The sequence below is a fragment of the Lucilia cuprina genome, chromosome 6, assembly GCF_022045245.1.
Source record: "Lucilia cuprina isolate Lc7/37 chromosome 6, ASM2204524v1, whole genome shotgun sequence".
NCBI classification, from domain to species: domain Eukaryota; kingdom Metazoa; phylum Arthropoda; class Insecta; order Diptera; family Calliphoridae; genus Lucilia; species Lucilia cuprina.
The window spans coordinates 8,310,675-8,336,786 of NC_060954.1; the positions used below are offsets into that span (position 1 = coordinate 8,310,675).

At 31.8% G+C, this 26,112-nt stretch overlaps 4 protein-coding genes across 4 annotated transcripts; 1 reads left to right on the top strand and 3 right to left on the bottom strand.

Moving 5' to 3' along the window:
* Nucleotides 1-297: 297 nt before the first annotated feature.
* Nucleotides 298-1,134, bottom strand: LOC111689828 (proteasome-associated protein ECM29 homolog). Its single transcript, XM_023452293.2, has 2 exons — nt 676-1,134; nt 298-611 (listed from the first exon to the last, which is right to left on the bottom strand). Exons 1-2 carry the CDS (start codon nt 1,115-1,117, stop codon nt 394-396), a joined length of 660 nt encoding a protein of 219 aa, XP_023308061.2. The 5' UTR covers nt 1,118-1,134; the 3' UTR covers nt 298-393.
* A 5,808-nt stretch (nt 1,135-6,942) lies between these two features.
* On the top strand, nt 6,943-24,128 carry LOC111689826. Its single transcript, XM_046955837.1, has 7 exons — nt 6,943-7,477; nt 10,940-11,728; nt 11,796-12,074; nt 13,642-13,705; nt 21,421-21,899; nt 22,661-23,467; nt 23,533-24,128. The coding sequence occupies exons 1-7, from the start codon at nt 6,998-7,000 to the stop codon at nt 23,818-23,820; spliced, it is 3,186 nt and encodes a 1,061-aa protein (XP_046811793.1). The 5' UTR covers nt 6,943-6,997; the 3' UTR covers nt 23,821-24,128.
* On the bottom strand, nt 8,756-10,267 carry LOC111689825 (geminin). The gene is made up of 2 exons (XM_023452290.2): nt 10,096-10,267; nt 8,756-9,892 (listed from the first exon to the last, which is right to left on the bottom strand). Exons 1-2 carry the CDS (start codon nt 10,113-10,115, stop codon nt 9,256-9,258), a joined length of 657 nt encoding a protein of 218 aa, XP_023308058.1. The 5' UTR covers nt 10,116-10,267; the 3' UTR covers nt 8,756-9,255.
* LOC124421022 (probable cytochrome P450 6t3) lies at nt 12,331-23,860 on the bottom strand. The gene is made up of 3 exons (XM_046955708.1): nt 23,788-23,860; nt 13,353-14,631; nt 12,331-12,667 (listed from the first exon to the last, which is right to left on the bottom strand). Exons 2-3 carry the CDS (start codon nt 14,622-14,624, stop codon nt 12,383-12,385), a joined length of 1,557 nt encoding a protein of 518 aa, XP_046811664.1. The 5' UTR covers nt 14,625-14,631; nt 23,788-23,860; the 3' UTR covers nt 12,331-12,382.
* Nucleotides 24,129-26,112: the final 1,984 nt, after the last annotated feature.

Here is a 26,112-nt window from a genome sequence, read left to right on the forward strand (position 1 = left end):
TCTATAGTCCAGACTATAGAGTAGTCTATAGTCCAGACTATAGAGTAGTCTATAGTCCAGACTATAGAGTAGTCTATAGTCCAGACTATAGAGTAGTCTATAGTCCAGTCTATTGAGTAGTCTATATTGCAGTCTATAGTCCAGACTAACAATTAGTCTATGGCCCAGAAGAGTAGTCATTAGTCCAGATTTTAGAGTAGTCTATTATAGTCCATTCATTTTCATCGACATCCATGTATTAGGTTTGTTTCTGGTTTCTTCCCCAATAAGCAAATTAAAACTATACTAAAATACATATATCGTTATAAAATTATTTTTTATTTCCTTTATTTTATATGAAATTGTATATTTCCATTGTTTTTTACTCAACCTTCCCTATTTTGCTTTTTGCAATTAATAGTCATGAAAACTACACTTGCTAAATTTCTCCTCAATATCCTTAATGCGACATCTGATTTCGGGTGCGGAATCTTTTTGGAACTTTTCCAAATTCTCCTCGAAATTTTGTCTAATCGCTGTTAAGTGTTTCATATTCTTGGCATCGGTAAGACGTTTAATTAAAATTAAAACAATATTAAGAGCTTCCTTCTTAAGGCCAGTGTGTGGTATGCCTGGAAAATATAAATAGGTTATTATTCGAATTTTTATTCAAATTTGTTTAAAGAAACAACCCACCTGCCGCATAAGTAACAGCCGATAATATATCTTGGGAAATTTTCTCTATTATACCATCTCTTTCAAGCTGAACATCCACTTTAACCTTTTTCTCTTTATTACCTTCCAACTCTTCTGTCTGTTCATTGTTGAGCACTTGTAAACGTTCTATAAATTTGGTTAATGCCACCATTAGGCTGACCTGTACCGAGCGAGTATTGTCACGCAAACATTGTGAACAACGTTCGGCAAATAGTTGTTGATATTTCTTTTGTGTTTCAATGGAATTTTTAGGCCATGATTTTCCTAAGGTTTCGCAAACAGTCTCTTTTAGTTTATTCAAAATATTGGCCCGCTTGTTACGCTCATCTGTGGTCAAATCTTTGTGTGAATCAGTGTCATCTTCATCATCTGAGTTAGATAGTTGACGCAGTTCTTTTTTATCCAATAAGTACCAGATCATGTTGTAAACCTGAAATAGAAAAAAAAAAATATTTTACAAATCGCTATGGACTACTCTATAGTCTGGACTATTGACTACTCTATAGTCTGGACTATAGACTACTCTATAGTCTGGATTATAGACTACTCTATAGTCTGGACTATAGACTACTCTATAGTCAGGACTATCGACTACTCTATAGTCTGGACTATAGACTACTCTACAGTCTGGACTATAGTCTGGACTATAAACTACTCTAAAGTCTGGACTATAGCCTACTCTACAGTCTGGACTATAGTCTGGACTATAGACTACTCTACAGTCTGGACTATAGACTACTCTATAGTCTGGACTATAGACTTCTCTATAGTCTGGACTATAGATTTTTCTATAGTCTGGACTATAGACTACTCTATAGTCGGACTATAGACTTCTCTTTAGTCTGGGACACTATAGATTTTTCCATAGTCTGGGACTATAGGACTACTCTATAGTCTGGACTATAGACTACTCTATAGTCTGGACTATAGACTACTATATAGTCTGGGACTATAGCCTACTCTATAGTCTGGACTATAGACTACTCTATAGTCTGGACTATAGACTACCTTTATTGTCAGAGGACTATCGAATACTCTATAGTCTGGACTATAGACTACTCTATAGTCTGGACTATAGACTACTCTATAGTCAGGACTATCGACTACTCTATAGTCTGGACTATAGACTACTCTATAGTCTGGACTATAGACTACTCTATAGTCTGGATTATAGACTACTCTATAGTCTGGACTATAGACTACTCTATAGTCAGGACTATCGACTACTCTATAGTCTGGACTATAGACTACTCTACAGTCTGGACTATAGTCTGGACTATAAACTACTCTAAAGTCTGGACTATAGCCTACTCTACAGTCTGGACTATAGTCTGGACTATAGACTACTCTACAGTCTGGACTATAGACTACTCTATAGTCTGGACTATAGACTTCTCTATAGTCTGGACTATAGATTTTTCTATAGTCTGGACTATAGACTACTCTATAGTCTGGACTATAGACTTCTCTATAGTCTGGACTATAGATTTTTCCATAGTCTGGACTATAGACTACTCTATAGTCTGGACTATAGACTACTCTATAGTCTGGACTATAGACTACTCTATAGTCTGGACTATAGCCTACTCTATAGTCTGGACTATAGACTACTCTATAGTCTGGACTATAGACTACTTTATAGTCAGGACTATCGAATACTCTATAGTCTGGACTATAGACTACTCTATAGTCTGGACTATAGACTACTCTATAGTCAGGACTATCGACTACTCTATAGTCTGGACTATAGACTACTCTATAGTCTGGACTATAGACTTCTCTATAGTCTGGACTATAGATTTCTCTATAGTCTGGACTATAGACTACTCTACAGTCTGGACTATAGACTACTCTATAGTCTGGACTATAGACTACACTATAGTCTGGACTATAGACTACTCTATAGTCTGGACTATAGACTACTCTATAGTCTGGACTATAGACTACTATATAGTCTACTCTATAGTCTGGACTATAGTCTACTCTATAGTCTGGACTATAGTCTACTCTATAGTCTGGACTATAGACTACTCTATAGTCTGAACTATAGACTACTGTAAATTCTGGACTATAGACTACTATATAGTCTGGCTTATAGACTACTATATAGTCTGGCCTATAGACTACTATATAGTCTGGCCTATAGACTACTCTATAGTCTGGACTATAGACTACTCTATAGTCTGGAGTATAGACTACTTTACAGTCTGGACTATAGACTACTCTATAGTCTGGACTATAGACTACTCTATAGTCTGGACTATAGACTACTCTATAGTCTGGACTATAGACTACTCTATAGTCTGGACTATAGACTACTCTCTATAGTCTGGACTATAGACTACTCTATAGTCTGGACTATAGACTACTCTATAGTCTGGACTATAGACTACTCTATAGTCTGGACTATAGACTACTCTATAGTCTGGACTATAGACTACTCTATAGTCTGGACTATAGACTACTCTATAGTCTGGACTATAGACTACTCTATAGTCTGGACTATAGACTACTCTATAGTCTGGACTATAGACTACTCTATAGTCTGGACTATAGACTACTCTATAGTCTGGACTATAGACTACTCTATAGTCTGGACTATAGACTACTCTATAGTCTGGACTATAGACTACTCTATAGTCTGGACTATAGACTACTCTATAGTCTGGACTATAGACTACTCTATAATCTGGACTATAGACTACTCTATAGTCTGGACTATAGACTACTCTACAGTCTGGACTATAGACTACTCTATAGTCTGGACTATAGACTACTCTATAGTCTGGACTATAGACTACTCTATAGTCTGGACTATAGACTACTCTACAGTCTGGACTATAGACTACTCTATAGTCTGGACTATAGACTACTCCATAGTCTGGACTATCGACTACTCTATAGTTTGGACTATCGACTACTCTATTGTCTGGACTATAGACTACTCTATAGTCTGGACTATAGATTACTATATAGTCTACTCTATAGTCTGGACTATAGACTACACTACAGTCTGGACTATAGACTACTTTATAGCCTGGACTATAGACTACTCTATAATCTGGACTCTATAGTCTGGACTATAGACTACTCTACAGTCTGGACTATAGACTACTCTATAGTCTGGACTATAGACTACTCTATAGTCTGGACTATAGACTACACTACAGTCTGGACTATAGACTACTTTATAGCCTGGACTATAGACTACTCTATAGTCTGGACTATAGACTACACTATAGTCTGGACTATAGACTACTCTATAGTCTGGACTATAGACTACTCTATAGTCTGGACTATAGACTACTATATAGTCTACTCTATAGTCTGGACTATAGTCTACTCTATAGTCTAGACTATAGACTACTCTATAGTCTGAACTATAGACTACTGTAAAGTCTGGAATATAGACTACTATATAGTCTGGCTTATAGACTACTATATAGTCTGGCCTATAGACTACTCTATAGTCTGGACTATAGACTACTCTATAGTCTATAGACTACTATATAGTCTGGCCTATAGACTACTCTATAGTCTGGACTATAGACTACTCTATAGTCTGGAGTATAGACTACTTTACAGTCTGGACTATAGACTACTCTATAGTCTGGACTATAGACTACTCTATAGTCTGGACTATAGACTACTCTATAGTCTGGACTATAGACTACTCTATAGTCTGGACTATAGACTACTCTATAGTCTGGACTATAGACTACTCTATAGTCTGGACTATAGACTACTCTATGGTCTGGACTATAGACTACTCTATAGTCTGGACTATAGACTACTCTATAGTCTGGACTATAGACTACTCTATAGTCTGGACTATAGACTACTCTATAGTCTGGACTATAGACTACTCTATAGTCTGGACTATAGACTACTCTATAGTCTGGACTATAGACTACTCTATAGTCTGGACTATAGACTACTCTATAGTCTGGACTATAGACTACTCTAAAGTCTGGAGTATAGACTACTTTACAGTCTGGACTATAGACTACTCTATAGTCTGGACTATAGACTACTCTATAGTCTGGACTATAGACTACTCTATAGTCTGGACTATAGACTACTCTATAGTCTGGACTATAGACTACTCTATAGTCTGGACTATAGACTACTCTATAGTCTGGACTATAGACTACTCTATAGTCTGGACTATAGACTACTCTATAGTCTGGACTATAGACTACTCTATAGTCTGGACTATAGACTACTCTATAGTCTGGACTATAGACTACTCTATAGTCTGGACTATAGACTACTCTATAGTCTGGACTATAGACTACTCTACAGTCTGGACTATAGACTACTCTATAGTCTGGACTATAGACTACTCTATAGTATGGACTATAGACTACTCTATAGTCTGGACTATAGACTACTCTATAGTCTGGACTATAGACTACTCTATAGTCTGGACAATAGACAATACTTTATAGTCTGGACTAAAGACTACTTTGTAGTCTGAACTATAGACTACTCTATAGTCTGGACTATACACTACTTTATAAACTGTGCTATAGACTACTTTATAGTCTGTACTATACACTACTTTATAGTCAGGACTATAGACTATCAAATAGTCTGAACTACAGACTACCTTATAGTCTGGACTATAGACTACTCTATAGTCTGGACTCTAGACTACTCTATAGTCTGGAATATAGACTACTCTATAGTCTGGACTGTAGACTACTCTATACTCTGGACTATAGACTACTATATAATCTGGACTATAGACTACTCTATAGTTTGGACTATAGACTACTCTATAGTCAGGACTATAGACTACTCTATATTTTGGACTTTAGACTACTCTATAGTCTGGACTATAGACTACTCTATAGTCTGGACAATAGACACTACTTTATAGTCTGGACTAAATACTACTCTATAGTCTGAACTATAGACTACTCTATAGTCTGGATTATACACTACTTTATAAACTGTACTATAGACTACTTTATAGTCTGGACTATACACTACTTTATAGTCAGGACTATAGACTGTCCAATAGTCTGGACTACAGACTACCTTATAGTCTGGACTATAGACTACTCTATAGTCTGGACTATAGACTACTCTATAGTCTGGACTATAGACTACTCTATAGTCTGGTCTATAGACTACTCTATAGTCTGGACTATAGACTACTCTATAGTCTGGACTATAGACTACTCTATAGTCTGGACTATAGACTACTCTATAGTCTGGACTATAGACTACTCTATAGTCTGGACTATAGACTACTCTATAGTCTGGACTATAGACTACTCTATAGTCTGGACTATGGACTACTCTATAGTCTGGATCATAGACTACTCTATAGTATAGACTATAGACTACTCTATAGTCTGGACTATAGACTACTCTATAGTCTGGACTATATACTACTCTACAGTCTGGACTATAAACTACTCTATAGATTTTAGACTACTCTATCGTCTATACTTTAGAGTTTTCTAAAATCTGGACTATAGGCTAATATATAGCCTGGATTATAGTATTGTCTATATTTTGGACTATAGTCGATTCTATAGTCAAAGTCCATTAATTTTCAAAAATGTTAGTACTTTTTATAAAAAAAAATTGTATATAAAACTGATACCAAATCTCCCACATATTAATGATTCAGCAATATACCTACAATCAATTATTTTCACTATAAACATATACATAAACTAAATGAAAACATTTCATGGCTGAATGATGATAAATGGTTAAAATCTAGAATTATTATCTAAAAAGATCGTGTCAGATTTTTTTAATAGTATTAGAAAAGTTTGTAGTATTCACAATTTAAACTTTAACACTAATTAGAAATAAAAAATTAGTTAGTATAAAGCCCCCTATAGGAATTTGATTTAAATAACGTTAGTCATCATGTTGATTTTGATTTAAATCGTTTAAAACGGCCACTATATGAGTAGATTAGTTCCCGAGACAGAAAGATAGACAGATAGATGACAAGCGAGATTTTAAAACCAAGTTTTTTTAAAAGTCACAATGATGCAAACAAATTTTGAATAATGTGTTTAATAATGATCACTTGCAGATTTTTTTTATTTGTTTGTATACAATGCTTTCTATGCAAAAATGAAAATAAAAGCACACAGTAGAATTAGTTTATATTATATTATTTTACGATAAGAAATCGTTAAATATTTTCTAAATTAAAAAATTTGCCGAGAGAAGCTATAAAATAACATGAACGAATTTCTTTAAGCACTAGTCTTGAGTGAAAGTTGCAAAAGTAAAGAAACTAAAGGAAATTTTTAATAAAACAAAAATGTTTTTAACCGAAATTTTAATTATATTGGCCACAATCGTAGGCCTTTTAACAATGTGGCTTAAACATCATTACAACTATTGGCAGCGTCATAAGATACCCTATATTAAAGCTCATCCAATTTTTGGCAATTTTAAGGATATTGTCTTGTGGAAAAAAGATCCCTGTGCCCATTTCCAAAGTCTATATGATGAGGAGGGTGTAGTGGGTGGTAAACCTAAGGATAATCCAGTTATTGGTTTACATGTTTTCAATAAGCCTTGCTTGTTGATACGTGATTTGGAATTGGTGAAAAATGTTTTAATTAAAGATTTCAATCAATTCTCTAATCGTTATTCATATTCGGATCCTCATTCGGATGCGGTGGGTGCTAATACATTGTTCTTTGCCAAGAATCCCAAATGGAAGAATATACGTTCAAAATTGACTCCAGTATTTGCTAGTGGTAAAATTAAGCAAATGTTTCCCTTAGTGGAAGAGGTAAGTTGAAAAGTTTTTCAAGTGTTTTGTAGAAAAAGAAATTTGGAATAGGACAAGTGTTTAGCAAGTTTTATTGTAAGAAAAATATCAAAACAAACAAATATTTACACAATAGCGTGGGAATATTGAAAAGATTAGACAATATTTAAAAAAATCAAAATTTACTCTTGGAAAACTGCTGAGAATTTGTTTAAGTATAAACACTAGACTTTCATTAATTAACTGATAAGACTTAATAATTAAACAGTTTACAATCTCGCGCTCTGTAGAGTAAACAAATTTTGCAAATTATTCAAATGTTTCCATGCTTAGTTCTGTGTTTTAAAATTTGATCAGATAATTTCTTAAGACAAAATAAACAAGTGCTCGAAAATTGCAAAAACTACTACGTCATAAAGTGTTTAAAACTTTGAAACGAAAAAATATTCCATAATGACAAAATTATCAAAATAAGCAAAGAATCTCAAAGAAAACAAATGTTATTAAAAAGTAAATGTTCTAAAAACTAATCAAATTTAAAACGCAATGGCTAAGAAATTACGATATTCAATTGATAATGAATTGAATTTATAATATTTTGCTTGCATTTCAATTGCTCTTAACAAAACTTAAAGTTTTTATTAAATTTTTACATTTGTAACATAATTTTGTTAGTTTCTTAACAATTCTTTTAAAAGTCCATCTTATTTTGGCTTCCTTATTCATAGAGGGATGAAAAGATCTTACGGCAACAAAGAATCAGGAAAAATTTTAGAATCTATTGAAAAATACATACTTTTTTTAAAAAAAAGGCAGATGTAAAAACATAAGATTTGTTGTTTGTTAATTTTCTTAACCCATTTGAGGGATGAAAAAGTTAGAAGACATAAGAAAACAAGGGGAGTTTTTGATTAAAAGGAGAACATTTGAGGAAAATCTATAAATCTTTAAACAAAAGAAAGTTACAAAGAAAACAAAACAACGCAATTTCATGTAAAAATCCAAAAGCAAAAGGAAATTTTACCTAAAGACCTATTTTAGAAATATTTTAAATTAAGCTACACTTAGATCGATTACTGAGAAAAGCTATAGACCATGACAACAATACACACTAGAGCGAAAAAGCTGTCCAAAACTATATATTATAACAACCAGAACATCCGCATAAGAATAACTTCCTAATAACTAATCGTCTTCTCTTCAACTTATGTTAATCCAAAATTAGTTATCTAGATTTTTCTACGGGATTAAAAATATAAAAAATAAAAATTTAAATTTTTAAAATTTAGTTAAAATATATAATCAAATATTATTGTTTTATTATTAGTATATATCAGATTAAAAACTATGTGTTTAAGGAAAAAAAAGGAAATCGTTATTAAACTAAAATTAAATTTAACATTTTTATAATCAAAAAAAAAAAAAAAAAATAACTCTGGTAAATAGTTCAAAAGTAATTCTTAAGTAATTAAACAACATAAGGTTTTAATATTAAAAAAACTACATAATTCTAATATATAAAAAAAACACTAGCTATAAAATGAAAACGTAAAATATTAGATGTTAGAAAAAAAAACGAAAGTCTTGTTTTTAAACTATTTCAACAGGAGAAAAAAATCAGGTTTTTAAACATAATTTAACTATTAAGGAAATTGTTATTAATTGTTGAATAAAACAAGACCCTTTTAATGATAATTTTAATGCAAATATCTATAGCAAAGGAATGAATGCTCTCCAGCTCTTGTTCTTGTTAATATGATAGGAAACTTATAACTATAATTGTATGCTAAAAGTTAAAATTAATTTTGAGTTTGTTTATCAGCCTTGGGTGTAGATGAATTAGAATCATCGGATTCTTCAGCAGCTAAAACTGCTACACCAGCTTCGCTTTCACCCTCAGTTTCTTCACCTTCTTCAGGCTCAGCTTCCTCTCCCTCAGCAAGCATTTCCGTTAGAACTGAAACCAAATGTTTAGCTTCTTCCAGCTGTTGGCGTGATGTATTTAACTCTTCTTCTAGGCCATCAATACGTTCATATAAACGTTGATTTTCCTCTAAAGACTGTTCCAAAGCCTCACGTCTTTTCTCTGCCAAACGTTCCCAATAATGTTCGCCCGGTTTTTCCTCACTGCACAAGTCCTCGGCAGTTATTTTGCGGGCATTCAAGGATTTCGAGTCGGGACTGGTTTGAGTTTCTGCCGCTTTGGTTTCAATCTTCTTACGTTTCGCATAATCACTGCCCGAATTCGTTGAGATGGTGGTCTCATGAACGGCTGCTTTAAGGCGACTCAGTTTGTCTAATTGTGGACGACCCGTTAGATTTTCCTTATCGGTGGCTACACCTTGTAAAACTTTTAAGGTTTTACGTTGATTCTTCAAATTTTCCTGTTGCTCAGCCGCCGTCTCAACTTGGATGTAGACTTTTTTTGTGGCGGCACTAGACATTTTTGTTAAATGTTATTATTTAATTAACAAAAAAACACACACACACACAAAGTGTTTATAAATTTATAGTATTTGTTGTTGGGTTAATTTCTTTTAAAAGCGTAAAACAATTATGCGTTCTTAGTTAATATGCTTTTTTTTTGTTGGCAAATTTTTAGTCTTTTAATTGTTTAATTTTAAAAAAAGAAAACTCACTTAGACAAAGATGAGGACATCTGGCTTAATGCTAGACTACGGCAATTTTTCTTTCTGTAGCGTTTGAAAATTTCAAATTGTATAGCGTTCTTCGAAATTACACAAAAAAGTAAAAACAACACGAGAATTTTATTATAATATACGTCAAACCACGCGCCTTTTTCACTGAAAACTGAATGAAGTTGGCTGTAGTTGAGTAAACACAAACAAACACACAATGCCATTAACCACATACTACTTAACACTAGAGGGCGTTTGAGTGCAGTGTTGGAGAAATGAAGCAAATAACCGTTAATTTAAACAAATAATAAAAAAATAACATTAAATATCAAATTAATATTTTAAATAAAATATATTTAGTAAAAAGCATTAAATTATTTACTTGAAAGTTATATAAATTAGTAATTAATAGGTTTAAATTAATAATATTAATTATATATCATATAAATATTAACGTTTTGCAACACTGGTATAAATAAATAAAAAATAAAATTTGTTAAATATTGGAAATATCAAGCAAATTCCTTTAATATCCCTTTTAATGCAATAAATCACAATTTATTTAATTTATTTCACTAAAATCTTTATATATAAAGCACTACTTATTAATAGAGGGAGTAGTGTACATAAAAAAAATCTATAAGCACAGTGTCATGATGATTAGAAATTTTCGTAGAAAATTTAAAATTTAGCATGAATTAGCAGTAAATAACTATAGTTTATTATTAAATAATAATGACTTAATTTGTTATGAAAACAAATGAAGCGTAAAACTTATTAACTTATCACCTCTCAACAATTTAAACTAAAGCTTGCTTTTATTTCTGATTTCCCCCTTTAACAGATTGGCCGTGAATTGGACAAATATCTTTGCAACTTAACCGAAAAGACCCCCAATAATAATGTGCACGAAGTCAAGGATATTAACGCTCTCTACACCACCGATGTCATTGCCACCGTAGCCTATGGTGTCCAGGCTAATAGTTTAATTAATCCTGATGGTGATTTTCGTATTAATGGCAAACGCATATTCGATTTTAACAAACGTCGCTCTTTGGAATTCTCCTGCATGTTCTTCTTGCCCAAATTGGTAAAGTTATTGAAATTTAAATTCTTCTCCCCCGAGACAACTACCTTCTTGCGTAAAACCATTAAATATGTTATGGATGAACGTGCCAAGACCGGTTTAAAACGTAATGATCTTATCGATATTTTGGTTAAATTCCGTAAAGATGCTGAAACCGATAAAACCCATTTTGCCAATGAATTGGATTCGGTTATTGCTCAGGCTGCTATTTTCTTTTCGGCCGGTTTTGAGACCTCCTCCGCCACCATGTCATTTACTTTATATGAATTGGCCAAACATCAAGATGTTCAACAGCGTGTTAGAGAAGAGATTCGTGAAGCCTTGCAAAACAGTGAAAACGGCGAGCTTTCCTATGAGCAATTAAATGACTTGAAATATTTAAATAATGTCATATTGGAAGTATTGCGTTTTTATCCTCCTTTACCCTTCTTGGATAGAGAATGTACTGCCGATAAGGGTTATTCGTTACAGCCACATGTTGACTTTACCATACCAAAAGGCATGCCGGTATATATAGCTGCCAATGCCTTACAAAGAGATCCTAGGGTAAGTTCTTGAATCTATTATTATAATAAGGTAAAATTTTAATAAACTGTTTCTCATCCATTTCTAGTTCTTTACTGAACCTGAAAAATTCGAACCTGATCGTTTTAACGCCGAAAATAAATTGTACAACAATTTGGGTGCCTATATGCCTTTCGGTGTGGGACCTCACAATTGCATTGGTGAACGTTTTGGCATGATTCAGACTAAAGTTGGTTTGTTTAACTTTTTGCGCAATCACTATGTAACTGTTTGCGATAAAACCTCACCTCAAATGAACTTGAGTCCCTATGCCTTGATTATACAATCGGCTGATGGTATTTACCTGAATTTGGTTAGAGATCCTTTAGTTTAAGTAGTTATTAATAGGTTCCTTTTAATATATAGCTCCTATTAGTTTTTAATCTTATAAAACAGAATACTATTATGTACTTAGAGTAAATAAAATATATACTAAAAAAAATACTTTTTTGTTAGTGTTTTTTTTTAATTCCATAACTTCTAGATCAACTTTTAAAGTTAGAAATCGAAAATTAAAAAAACTCTATTAATAATGGAATTTTGTTCAACTCACCAAATCAGATTACAATAACATAATATAAATTTCAAAAATTACACAGCCATTTATTTTTAAAGTTATCAACACACCAAATAACATTAGCCATTTTGTTCTTTAATAAATTTAAGATAAATTCCTCTTTTGGCCTGCAACATAAATGATTTTACATCAAATTTTATATCCGCAGGGGTTTGGATACACTTCTGAACCCGACATATTCGTAGTATGTGAGCCAAGCCAAGTTTTACTTGCAGCAAGCCTAACCGACTGCCTATACAACCATGTGGTCCGGCACCAAAGGGTAAATAAGTCATGGGATTTATATTTGGCAAATTATCGGCGGCGAAACGTTCGGGACGAAAAATGTGAGGTTCAGGCCAATGCTGTAAAAAAGGACACATTTTTTACCATTTTACTTTAGTTTACAAGTCTAGTCTATAGTCTTGTTTACAGTATAGTCTAGTCTATAATCTAGTCTGAAGTCTTCTCTATAGTCTAGTCTATAGTCTAGTCTATAGTCTAGTCTATAGTCTAGTCTATAGTCTAGTCTATAGTCTAGTCTATAGTCTAGTCTATAGTCTAGTCTATAGTCTAGTCTATAGTCTAGTCTATAGTCTAGTCTATAGTCTAGTCTATAGTCTAGTCTATAGTCTAGTCTATAGTCTAGTCTATAGTCTAGTCTATAGTCTAGTCTATAGTCTAGTCTATAGTCTAGTCTATAGTCTAGTCTAAAGTCTAGTCTATAGTCTAGTCTAAAGTCTAGTCTATAGTCTAGTCTATAGTCTAGTCTATAGTCTAGTCTAGTCTAAAGTCTAGTCTATAGTCTAGTCTATAGTCTACTCTATAGTCTAGTCTATAGTCTACTCTATAGTCTAGTATATAGCCTAGTCTATAGTCTAGTCTATAGTCTAGTCTATAGTCTAGTCTATAGTCTAGTCTATAGTCTAGTCTATAGTCTAGTCTATAGTCCAGTCTATAGTCTAGTATATAGACTAGTCTATAGTCTAGTCTACAGTCTGGTCTTTAGTCCACTTTATCTCCTGTATAAGAAAAAAAAATTACACTTACCTTTGGATCCCTATGTAGTCCCAGTATAGAAACATATAAAGGCATTCCTTTGGGTATAAACAAATCAGGTTTCAGATAAAATCCCTGCGGTGAGTCCTTTCCCGGCGTACATTCTCTATTAATGAAAGCAGCAGCAGGATACATGCGTAAGCCCTCACATACCACACACTGTAAATAACTAAGTTCTTGAAGTTTTTCGTACGATAAACATTTCTCCTCATTAAAAGCCTCTAATACTTCCTTTCTTAAACGTTGTTGAATCTCGGGATATTTGCTTAATTCGTATAAGATGAAACCTATAACTGAGGAGGAGGTTTCGAAACCGGCCAATAAAAAAATCGCCACTTGTGAGGGTATAAAATCGGAATGTTGTTTATAAGAATCATTAACAGATCCATCATTTTGAAATCTTTGCAAAACATCAAGTAAATCTCCTTGTATTAAAGAAGGTTCTGGTATTTGTTGTCTTTGTTGGTAACTCTCTAAAGTAAAATTACGCATAAATTTCGAATAACCAGAGCTAAAGACTTTGGCTCTCAAGACAGTCGTTAGATGAGGTAAAAAGAATACTATTAAAAAATTTAAAACTTGTTTAAAATTAGCCCTAAATAGTTCTTTGGTTTGTTGTCTGAGTGAGGAATGGCCAGTTTTTAAACTTTTAACATCGACACCATAGTGCAAAACAGAAGTCAGATCAGTCGTGAATAGAGCACACATTTCTTTGACTTCTATATCAATTTCCTTAACATTATATAATGTATTTTCAAATTGTCTTAAAATATAAGACTCCAATTCCTGAGAAATTTTCAGCATTAAAGGATACATGCGATGTTTTATTTTACCTGAAGTGAAAACTTCAGACATCTTTTTTCTACACGTACGCCAAATGTCATATTTCGAAAGTGGCAGAGTTAAGAAACCCATATGATCGTATATTTGATCGGCGGCCTCAAAACGATTCAAAAACATATCGAAATCTTTGATAAGTAACTTTTTAATTAATTCTGGTTGCCGTATTATGAGGCCCGGTTGTTGTAGTAAAAATATACCACCATAATCTCTGTTTTGAAGGATAGGGTGCTCATATAATTGTTGAAAAAGTTCTCCAAACGATACTTTTAATAATATTATATCTAGCAGATTGCCTACTAGGGGCAAGGGTTTAATAAATGGTATATTACGTCTGTGCCAATATGAGTATATACATTTATAGGTTAGGTAGATGGTGGTTAATGTGAGTACAATCGAGATGATAACATTTAAGCCAAACATTGAGAAGCTAAAAGTAAAAAGAAAGATTTTTTGATTAAAGATGCATTAGTATTAAAAAAATGTTTATGTTAATTAATTGAAATAATAATATAAATACATACTTTTGAAGTCTATCTACTTATTTGTAAATATTTTTGATTTTTTCAAAGTTCAAGGCCTCAGACGTATTTATTTCATACTCATGTCCAATCTATCGTTAATCTATAAACTAGTCTATTATAAGGTCCATTGTGTAGTTTATAGTCCAGTTTACATTCAAGTCTATAGTCTAGTCCATTTTATGGTCAAGTCTAGTTTATATACTCTGATTTAAACTAATCTATAGTTAAGTCTATAGTCTAGTCTATGCTCTAGTATATAGTCTAGTTTACAGTCTAGTCTATATTGTAGTCGGTAGTCTGGTCTAAAGTCTAGCTTATATTCTAATCTATAGTCGAGTGTATAGTCTAGTATACAGTCTAATCTAACTATAGCCTACACTATAGAAGGCTATAGTCTAACCTATAGTCAAGTCTATAGTCTAGTCTATAGCCTAGCCTATAGTCAAGTCTATAGTCTAGTCTATTGTCTAGTCTATAGTCTAGTCTATAGTCTAGTCTATAGTCTAGTCTATAGTCTAGTCTATAGTCTAGTCTATAGTCTAGTCTATAGTCTAGTCTATAGTCTAGTCTATAGTCTAGTCTATAGTCTAGTCTATAGTCTAGTCTATAGTCTAGTCTATAGTCTAGTCTATAGTCTAGTCTATAGTCTAGTCTATAGTCTAGTCTATAGTCTAGTCTATAGTCTAGTCTATAGTCTAGTCTATAGTCTAGTCTATAGTCTTGTCTATAGTCTAGTCTACAGTAGTCTCGTCTATAGTCTCATCTATAGTCTAGTCTATAGTCTAGTCTATAGTCTAGTCTATAGTCTAGTCTATAGTCTAGTCTATAGTCTAGTCTATAGTCTAGTCTATAGTCTAGTCTATAGTCTAGTCTATAGTCTAGTCTATAGTCTAGTCTATAGTCTAGTCTATAGTCTAGTCTATAGTCTAGTCTATAGTCTAGTCTATAGTCTAGTCTATAGTCTAGTCTATAGTCTAGTCTATAGTCTAGTCTATAGTCTAGTCTATAGTCTAGTCTATAGTCTAGTCTATAGTCTAGTCTATAGTCTAGTCTATAGTCTAGTCTATAGTCTAGTCTATAGTCTAGTCTATAGTCTAGTCTATAGTCTAGTCTATAGTCTAGTCTATAGTCTAGTCTATAGTCTAGTCTATAGTCTAGTCTATAGTCTAGTCTATAGTCTAGTCTATAGTCTAGTCTATAGTCTAGTCTATAGTCTAGTCTATAGTCTAGTCTATAGTCTAGTCTATAGTCTTGTCTATAGTCTAGTCTATAGTCTAGTCTACAGTAGTCTCGTCTATAGTCTAGTCTATAGTCTAGTCTATAGTCTAGTCTATAGTCTAGTCTATAGTCTAGTCTATAGTCTAGTCTATAGTCTAGTCTATAGTCTAGTCTATAGTCTAGTCTATAGTCTAGTCTATAGTCTAGTCTATAGCCTAGCCTATAGTCTAGTCTATAGTCTAGTCTATAGTCTAGTCTATAGTCTAGTCTATAGTCTAGTCTATAGTCTAGTCTATAGTCTAGTCTATAGTCTAGTCTATAGTCTAGTCTATAGTCTAGTCTATAGTCTAGTCTATAGTCTAGTCTATAGTCTAGTCTATAGTCTAGTCTATAGTCTAGTCTAGTCTATAGTCTAGTCTATAGTCTAGTCTATAGTCTAGTCTATAGTCTAGTCTATAGTCTAGTCTATAGTCTAGTCTATAGTCTAGTCTATAGTCTAGTCTATAGTCTAGTCTATAGTCTAGTCTATAGTCTAGTCTATAGTCTAGTCTATAGTCTAGTCTATAGTCTAGTCTATAGTCTAGTCTATAGTCTAGTCTATAGTCTAGTCTATAGTCTAGTCTATAGTCTAGTCTATAGTCTAGTCTATAGTCTAGTCTATAGTCTAGTCTATAGTCTAGTCTATAGTCTAGTCTATAGTCTAGTCTATAGTCTAGTCTATAGTCTAGTCTATAGTCTAGTCTATAGTCTAGTCTATAGTCTAGTCTATAGTCTAGTCTATAGTCTAGTCTATAGTCTAGTCTATAGTCTAGTCTATAGTCTAGTCTATAGTCTAGTCTATAGTCTAGTCTATAGTCTAGTCTATAGTCTAGTCTATAGTCTAGTCTATAGTCTAGTCTATAGTCTAGTCTACAGTAGTCTAGTCTATATAGTCTCAGTCTATAGTCTAGTCTATAGTCTAGTCTATAGTCTAGTCTATAGTCTAGTCTATAGTCTAGTCTATAGTCTAGTCTATAGTCTAGTCTATAGTCTAGTCTATAGTCTAGTCTATAGTCTAGTCTATAGTCTAGTCTATAGTCTAGTCTATAGTCTAGTCTATAGTCTAGTCTATAGTCTAGTCTATAGTCTAGTCTATAGTCTAGTCTATAGTCTAGTCTATAGTCTAGTCTATAGTCTAGTCTATAGTCTAGTCTATAGTCTAGTCTATAGTCTAGTCTATAGTCTAGTCTATAGTCTAGTCTATAGTCTAGTCTATAGTCTAGTCTATAGTCTAGTCTATAGTCTAGTCTATAGTCTAGTCTATAGTCTAGTCTATAGTCTAGTCTATAGTCTAGTCTATAGTCTAGTCTATAGTCTAGTCTATAGTCTAGTCTATAGTCTAGTCTATAGTCTAGTCTATAGTCTAGTCTATAGTCTAGTCTATAGTCTAGTCTATAGTCTAGTCTATAGTCTAGTCTATAGTCTAGTCTATAGTCTAGTCTATAGTCTAGTCTATAGTCTAGTCTATAGTCTAGTCTATAGTCTAGTCTATAGTCTAGTCTATAGTCTAGTCTATAGTCTAGTCTATAGTCTAGTCTATAGTCTAGTCTATAGTCTAGTCTATAGTCTAGTCTATAGTCTAGTCTATAGTCTAGTCTATAGTCTAGTCTATAGTCTAGTCTATAGTCTAGTCTATAGTCTAGTCTATAGTCTAGTCTATAGTCTAGTCTAGTAGTCTAGTCTACAGTAGTCTAGTCTATAGTCTATCTATAGTCTAGTCTATAGTCTAGTCTATAGTCTAGTCTATAGTCTAGTCTATAGTCTAGTCTATAGTCTAGTCTATAGTCTAGTCTATAGTCTAGTCTATAGTCTAGTCTATAGTCTAGTCTATAGTCTAGTCTATAGTCTAGTCTATAGTCTAGTCTATAGTCTAGTCTATAGTCTAGTCTATAGTCTAGTCTATAGTCTAGTCTATAGTCTAGTCTATAGTCTAGTCTATAGTCTAGTCTATAGTTTAGTCTATAGTCTAGTCTATAGTCCTAGTCTATAGTCTAGTCTATAGTCTAGTCTATAGTCTAGTCTATAGTCTAGTCTATAGTCTAGTCTATAGTCTAGTCTATAGTCTAGTCTATAGTCTAGTCTATAGTCTAGTCTATAGTCTAGTCTATAGTCTAGTCTATAGTCTAGTCTATAGTCTAGTCTATAGTCTAGTCTATAGTCTAGTCTATAGTCTAGTCTATAGTCTAGTCTATAGTCTAGTCTATAGTCTAGTCTATAGTCTAGTCTATAGTCTAGTCTATAGTCTAGTCTATAGTCTAGTCTATAGTCTAGTCTATAGTCTAGTCTATAGTCTAGTCTATAGTCTAGTCTATAGTCTAGTCTATAGTCTAGTCTATAGTCTAGTCTATAGTCTAGTCTATAGTCTAGTCTATAGTCTAGTCTATAGTCTAGTCTATAGTCTAGTCTATAGTCTAGTCTATAGTCTAGTCTATAGTCTAGTCTATAGTCTAGTCTATAGTCTAGTCTATAGTCTAGTCTATAGTCTAGTCTATAGTCTAGTCTATAGTCTAGTCTATAGTCTAGTCTATAGTCTAGTCTATAGTATAGTCTAATAGTATAGTATAGTATAGTATAGTATAGTATAGTATAGTATAGTATAGTATAGTATAGTATAGTATAGTATAGTATAGTATAGTATAGTATAGTATAGTATAGTATAGTATAGTATAGTATAGTATAGTATAGTATAGTATAGTATAGTATAGTATAGTATAGTATAGTATAGAGTATAGTATAGTATAGTATAGTATAGTATAGTATAGTATAGTATAGTATAGTATAGTATAGTATAGTATAGTATAGTATAGTATAGTATAGTATAGTATAGTATAGTATAGTATAGTATAGTATAGTATAGTATAGTATAGTATAGTATAGTATAGTATAGTATAGTATAGTATAGTATAGTATAGTATATATATATAGTATAGTATAGTTATAGTATAGTATAGTATAGTATAGTATAGTATAGTATAGTATAGTATAGTATAGTATAGTATAGTATAGTATAGTATAGTATAGTATAGTATAGTATAGTATAGTATAGTATAGTATAGTATAAGTATAGTATAGTATCAAGTATAGTATAGTATAGTATAGTATAGTATAGTATAGTATAGTATAGTATAGTATAGTAAAGTATAGTATAGAGTATAGTATAAAGTATAGTATAGTATAGTATAGTATATATAGTATAGTATAGTATAGTATAGTATAGTATAGTATAGTATAGTATAGTATAGTATAGTATAGTATAGTATAGTATAAGTATAGTATAGTATGTATAGTATAGTATAGTATAGTAAATAGTATAGTATAGTATAGTATAGTATAGTATAGAGTATAGTATAGTATAGTATAGTATAGTATAGTATAGTATAGTATAGTATAGTATAGTATAGTATAGTATAGTATAGTATAGTATAGTATAGTATAGTATAGTATAGTATAGTATAGTATAGTATAGTATAGTATAGTATAGTATAGTATAGTATAGTATAGTATAGTATAGTATAGTATAGTATAGTATAGTAGTATAAGTATAGTATAGTATAGTATAGTATAGTATAGTATAAGTATAGTTAGTATAGTATAGTATAGTATAGTATAGTATAGTATAGTATAGTATAGTATAGTAATATAGTATAGTATAGTATAGTAAGTATAAGTAAGTATAGTAATAGTATAGTATAGTATAGTATAGTATAGTATATATAGTATAGTATAGTATAGTATAGTATAGATAGTATAGTATAGTATAGTATAGTATAGTATAGTATAGTATAGTAAAGTATAGTATAGTATAAAGTATAAGTATAGTATATATAGTATAGTATAGAATAGTATAGTATAGAGATAGTATAGTTATAGTATAGTATAGTATAGTATAGTATAGTATAGTATAGTATAGTATAGTATAGTATAGTATAGTATAGTATAGTATAGTATAGTATAGTATAGTATAGAGTAATAGTATAGTATAGTATAGTATAGTATAGTATAGTATAGTATAGTATAGTATAGTATAGTATAGTATAGTATAGTATAGTATAGTATAGTATAGTATACAGTCTAGTCTTTAGTCTAGTTTGTAGTCTAGTTTGTAGTCTAGTTTGTAGTTTAGTTTACAGTGTATTCTATAGTCTAGTCTATAATATAATCTACAGCCTAGTCTATAGCATATACTATAGTCTTGGCTATAGTATAACTATTAACTAGATATACTTTCAACAATTGGACTAATGACAATCTACCTAAGAGTTTATATTGAAAATAAAGTACTATTTCATTTGCAAAAAAGTACTTTTTGTTATTTTGAACACATCAAATGCATATGAATTTCAAACGGTTTAGAAATTTCAATATAATACAAATGATTATCATAACATATACACATGCGGTTATTATAGTATACGAATTTTAATATTTTTTTCGTCGACCTTATGAACTTTAACTGATCTAAGATAAAAATTTACATAATTATTTTTAAATAGAACATTTCTTACAAAAAAATTATATTAATAATTCCCTAAACAAAAAAACACATCAGTATTTCTGAAATGCTCTAAGCAATGTGGTCGTTAAGTGATTTAAAGATTTTTGCTATATTTATTTTAATTTTTTTCCTCACTTTATATTTCTACTTAAAATATCGCTATACCTATTGGACACGCTATGGAATAACACAAATACCACCCACTATGTTAGTGGGTAATCTGGGGCCTTTACTGCGTTTATCGAAATGTTCAGCTCAGGTTATAAAAGATATTTATCACCATCCAGAGGTTAAGGATAAGCCTATTGTGGGCATATATTTATTTCATACACCGGCTCTATTGATTCGTGATCCTGAGCTGATAAAACGTATTTTGTATAGTATAGTATAGTATAGTATAGTATAGTATAGTATAGTATAGTATAGTATAGTATAGTATACAGTCTAGTCTTTAGTCTAGTTTGTAGTCTAGTTTGTAGTCTAGTTTGTAGTTTAGTTTACAGTGTATTCTATAGTCTAGTCTATAATATAATCTACAGCCTAGTCTATAGCATATACTATAGTCTTGGCTATAGTATAACTATTAACTAGATATACTTTCAACAATTGGACTAATGACAATCTACCTAAGAGTTTATATTGAAAATAAAGTACTATTTCATTTGCAAAAAAGTACTTTTTGTTATTTTGAACACATCAAATGCATATGAATTTCAAACGGTTTAGAAATTTCAATATAATACAAATGATTATCATAACATATACACATGCGGTTATTATAGTATACGAATTTTAATATTTTTTTCGTCGACCTTATGAACTTTAACTGATCTAAGATAAAAATTTACATAATTATTTTTAAATAGAACATTTCTTACAAAAAAATTATATTAATAATTCCCTAAACCAAAAAAACACATCAGTATTTCTGAAATGCTCTAAGCAATGTGGTCGTTAAGTGATTTAAAGATTTTTGCTATATTTATTTTAATTTTTTTCCTCACTTTATATTTCTACTTAAAATATCGCTATACCTATTGGACACGCTATGGAATAACACAAATACCACCCACTATGTTAGTGGGTAATCTGGGGCCTTTACTGCGTTTATCGAAATGTTCAGCTCAGGTTATAAAAGATATTTATCACCATCCAGAGGTTAAGGATAAGCCTATTGTGGGCATATATTTATTTCATACACCGGCTCTATTGATTCGTGATCCTGAGCTGATAAAACGTATTTTAATAAGAGATTTCAATAAATTCTGTAATCGTTACTCGAACTCTGATGTCTTGGGTGATCCTTTGGGTTCACAGAATTTATTCTTTTTGAAAAATCCCGCTTGGAAGGAGATACGTTTTAAGTTGACGCCGTTTTTTACCAGTGGCAAATTGAAGCAAATGTTTCCACTGGTCGAGGAGGTAAGTTAAGATACGGAGCAAGGGTAACAAATAACCTATTATATTTAAGTCCATAACCTCGTTCATAGTCCAGTCTATAGTCTAGTCTATAGTCTAGTCTATAGTCTAGTCTATAGTCTAGTCTATAGTCTAGTCTATAGTCTAGTCTATAGTCTAGTCTATAGTCTAGTCTATAGTCTAGTCTATAGTCTAGTCTATAGTCTTGTCTATAGTCTAGTCTATAGTCTAGTCTATAGTCTAGTCTATAGTCTAGTCTATAGCCTAGTCTATAGTCTAATCTAAAGTCTAGTTTATAGTCTAGTCTATAGGCTAGTATATTGTCTAGTCTATAGTCTAGTCTATAATCTATTCTATAGTCTAGTCTAGTCTATAGTCTAGTCTAGTCTAGTCTAGTCTATAGTCTAGTCTAGTCTATAGTCTAGTCTAGTCTATAGTCTAGTCTAGTCTATAGTCTAGTCTAGTCTATAGTCTAGTCTAGTCTATAGTCTAGTCTAGTCTAGTCTATAGTCTAGTCTAGTCTATAGTCTAGTCTATAGTCTAGTCTAGTCTAGTCTAGTCTATAGTCTAGTCTAGTCTATAGTCTAGTCTGAAGTCTAGTTTATAGTCTAGTCTATAGTCAAGTCTATAGTCTAGTCTATAGTCTAGTCTATAGTCTATTCTATAATCTATTCTATAGTCTAGTCTATAGTCTAGTCTTTATCATAGAATTTATAATTTAAAATCAAACTCCTATCATCTTGACTTTTTCGGTCTTACCACAGGTCGGTCGAAATCTCAACAATTACCTCCTACAGATGCCTTTCACCAACAACAAACAAAATTCTTTTGAATTAGAACTTAAGGAATTCTGTGCCCTCTATACTACCGATGTGATAGCCTCAGTGGCTTTTGGCGTCGAAGCCAATTCATTTAAATCTACGAATGGTGATTTTCGTCGCAATGGTCGAGAAATATTTCACTTTAATCCTCGGCGTGCCATTAATTTTAGTGTGGTTTTCTTTTTACCACATCTAGTACCGTATCTGGGTATTAAAGTGGTACCCGATGAACAAACTGAATTTTTACGTACGACCATGAATTATGTTCTAAACGAAAGAGAAAAATCTGGAAAGACCCGCAATGATTTAATCGATATTTTAATAGAATTTAAAAATTCTACAAAATCGGAGTCAAATAAAAATGGTCATATAAAATTCGAAGGTGATTTATTGGTGGCTCAGGCGGCTATATTTTTTACAGCCGGTTTTGAATCCTCATCGGCCACCATGTCGTTTGCTTTATATGAATTGGCTCGAAATCCCCAAGTTCAAGAGAAACTAAGGCGAGAGATAGAAGAAGCTTTACAAAAGACCGATGGTAGAATAACACAAACATTGGTGGACGCTATGGAATATTTACAAATGATTATATCGGAAACTTTAAGATTTTATCCACCTTTGCCATTTTTGGATAGAGAATGTTCAGTGGAACCGGGACAGCTTTATTCTCTTAAGCCTTTTCATGACTACAGCATGCCCAGCGGTATGCCTGCCTATATACCGGTTTACGCTTTACACATGGATCCTCAGGTATAATAATTTGCTCAAAATTTATAAAAAAAACATTAACCTAAGTTTCATTATTTCCCATATAGTATTTCCCCCAACCTTTGGAATTTAAACCGGAACGTTTCTCAACCGATAACCGTAAAAACATAACACCTTACACATATATGCCTTTCGGTTTGGGACCTCACGCCTGCATTGGAGAACGTTTTGCCTATTTACAAACTAAAATTGGGTTAATAGAATTTCTGCGCAATCATCGTGTTTCGTTAAGTGCAAAAACTTCTCCTCAACCCAAACTTGATCCAAAAGCTTTGATTTTACAATCTGAAGGTGGTATTCACCTGAATGTTATTCGAGATCCTTTATGTTATTAGATGTTTAAATAATCCTTTTAAGGTGTTAAATATTTTATTAAACGATTCACACTATTTTAGTTTTATTCTTATACTTTACAACTTAAGCGTTTTAAGTTTACTAATCTTAATAGTATCTGAACTAAACTTTAAGTAAAAAGAGAGTAAATAGTATTTATGATTTATATCTTAATTGCGTGTCTGTCGCAATTCAATAGAATTGTCGCTGCTTACCTTGTAATTAAGAGAAGCACGCACGATTACATTAGATTAAAGTACCGTGAAAGTATTTACGGTTATTTCTTATAAGTAGTTAATATCAAAGGGAGGTTGGCTAATATATCTATATACTAGGAACACAATACATACACATATATCTGGACTGTCGTCTATAGTCTAAACTATAGATTAGTCTATAATCTGAACTATAGTATAGTTTATATTAAGATCTATATTCTGGACTGTAGTCTAGTGTCAACTATTACCTAGTCTAAAGTTAAGAGTGAATTAATTTCTATACTCTAAACTATAGCTTAGTCTGTAATCTGCATTATACTATAACCTATATATATAGTGTCAAAAATTACCTTACAATTATTTAACTACAGCTTAAGCTATACTTTTTTTAATTTAGGGAATTCTTTACTTTGTAACAATTTAACATTCAATTAAATTAAATAATAATTATTTTATAATAAACGCATTTTGTCAAACATATAAACGTTCTTTAGAAATTAGAAATTCTTATCAACAATTAAATAATTATTTACTTTTCAAACACATCTCTCTACACATTCTATTATTACGTATTACGAATTTCTATTTGAACTTCCCCTTTTAAGTATAGATTATATATTAATTAAGTGTTTACTGTTAATTACTACTACAGTGTTGATTATGATTATAATCAAGAGATTAAATAATAAATTGCAAATCACTATCATTTTTCAGCGTTAAGTGTACGGTAGCAGTGTCAATAAACGTCCGAAATATATTTACAAACTGAAGATGTTTAAAGTGTCATTTGATATATAATGAGAGAAAAAAACCGATTTTATAATATACGGTGTTAATTATAAATTTATAACAGGAACTGAACTAGAACATAACTAGAACTGAACTAGAACCGAACTAGAAATGAACTAGAACTGAACTAGAACTAAACTAGAACTGAACTAGAACTGAACTAGAAATGAACTAGAACTGAACTAGAACTAAACTAGAACTGAACTAGAACTGAACTAGAACTGAACTAGAACTGAACTAGAACTGAACTAGAAATGAACTAGAACTGAACTAGAACTAAACTAGAACTGAACTAGAACTAAAGTAGAACAGAACTAGAACTAAACGAAATATGAACTAGAACTGAACAAGAACTGAACCAGAACTGAACTAGAACTAAACTAGAACTAAGTTAGAACTGAACTGAACTAGAACTGAACTGGAACTGAACTAGAACTGGACTAAAACTGAACTAGAACTGGACTAGAACTGAACTAGAACTGAACTATAACTGAACTATAACTGAACTAGAACTGAACTAGAACTGAACTTGAACTGAACTAGAACTGAACTAGAACTGAACTAGAACTGAACTAGAACTGAGCTAGAACTGAACTAGAACTGAACTAGAACTGAACTAGAACTGAACTAGAACTGAACTAGAACTGAACTAGAACTGACCTAGAACTGAACTAGAACTGAACTAGAACTGAACTAGAACTGAACTAGAACTGAACTAGAACTGAACTAGAACTAAACTAGAACTAAACTAGAACTGAACTAGAACTGAACTAGAACTGAACTAGAACTGAATTAGAACTGTACTAGAACTGAACTAGAACTGAACTAGAACTGAACTAGAACTGAACTAGAACTGATCTAGAACAGAACTAGAACTAAACGAAATATGAACTAGAACTTATTTATATATAAATTAGAACTTCACTGAAATTGAGCTAGAACTGAACTGAACAAAATATGAACTAGAACTTATTTATATATAAATTGGAACTTCACTGAAATTGAACTGAACTAGAACTGAATTAGAACTGAACTAGAACTGAACTAGAACTAAAGTAGAACTGAACTAGAACTGAACTAGAACTGATCTAGAACTAAAGTAGAACAGAACTAGAACTAAACGAAATATGAACTAGAACTTATTTATATACAAATTGGAACTTCACTGAAATTGAACTGGAACTGAGCTAGAACTTAACTAGAACTGAACTAGAACTGAACTAGAACTGAACTAGAACTGAACTAGAACTGAACTAGAACTGAACTAGAACTGAACTAGAACTGAAC

Bases quoted from the DNA above. Each gene is read 5' to 3' on its own strand.
- LOC111689825 (XM_023452290.2), bottom strand. From the start codon at position 10,115: ATGTCCTCATCTTTGTCTAA. The intron at 9,893-10,095 runs GTGAGTTTTCTT...AAAAATGTCTAG, and splicing joins ATGTCCTCATCTTTGTCTAA to TGCCGCCACAAAAAAAGTCT.
- LOC111689828 (XM_023452293.2), bottom strand. From the start codon at position 1,117: ATGATCTGGTACTTATTGGATAAAAAAGAACTGCGTCAACTATCTAAC. The intron at 612-675 runs GTGGGTTGTTTC...TATATTTTCCAG, and splicing joins GGCTGTTACTTATGCGGCAG to GCATACCACACACTGGCCTT.
- LOC111689826 (XM_046955837.1), top strand. From the start codon at position 6,998: ATGTTTTTAACCGAAATTTTAATTATATTGGCCACAATCGTAGGCCTT. The intron at 7,478-10,939 runs GTAAGTTGAAAA...CCCCTTTAACAG, and splicing joins TGTTTCCCTTAGTGGAAGAG to ATTGGCCGTGAATTGGACAA. The intron at 11,729-11,795 runs GTAAGTTCTTGA...ATCCATTTCTAG, and splicing joins CCTTACAAAGAGATCCTAGG to TTCTTTACTGAACCTGAAAA.
- LOC124421022 (XM_046955708.1), bottom strand. From the start codon at position 14,624: ATGTTTGGCTTAAATGTTATCATCTCGATTGTACTCACATTAACCACC. The intron at 12,668-13,352 runs GTAAGTGTAATT...CCTTTTTTACAG, and splicing joins GACTACATAGGGATCCAAAG to CATTGGCCTGAACCTCACAT.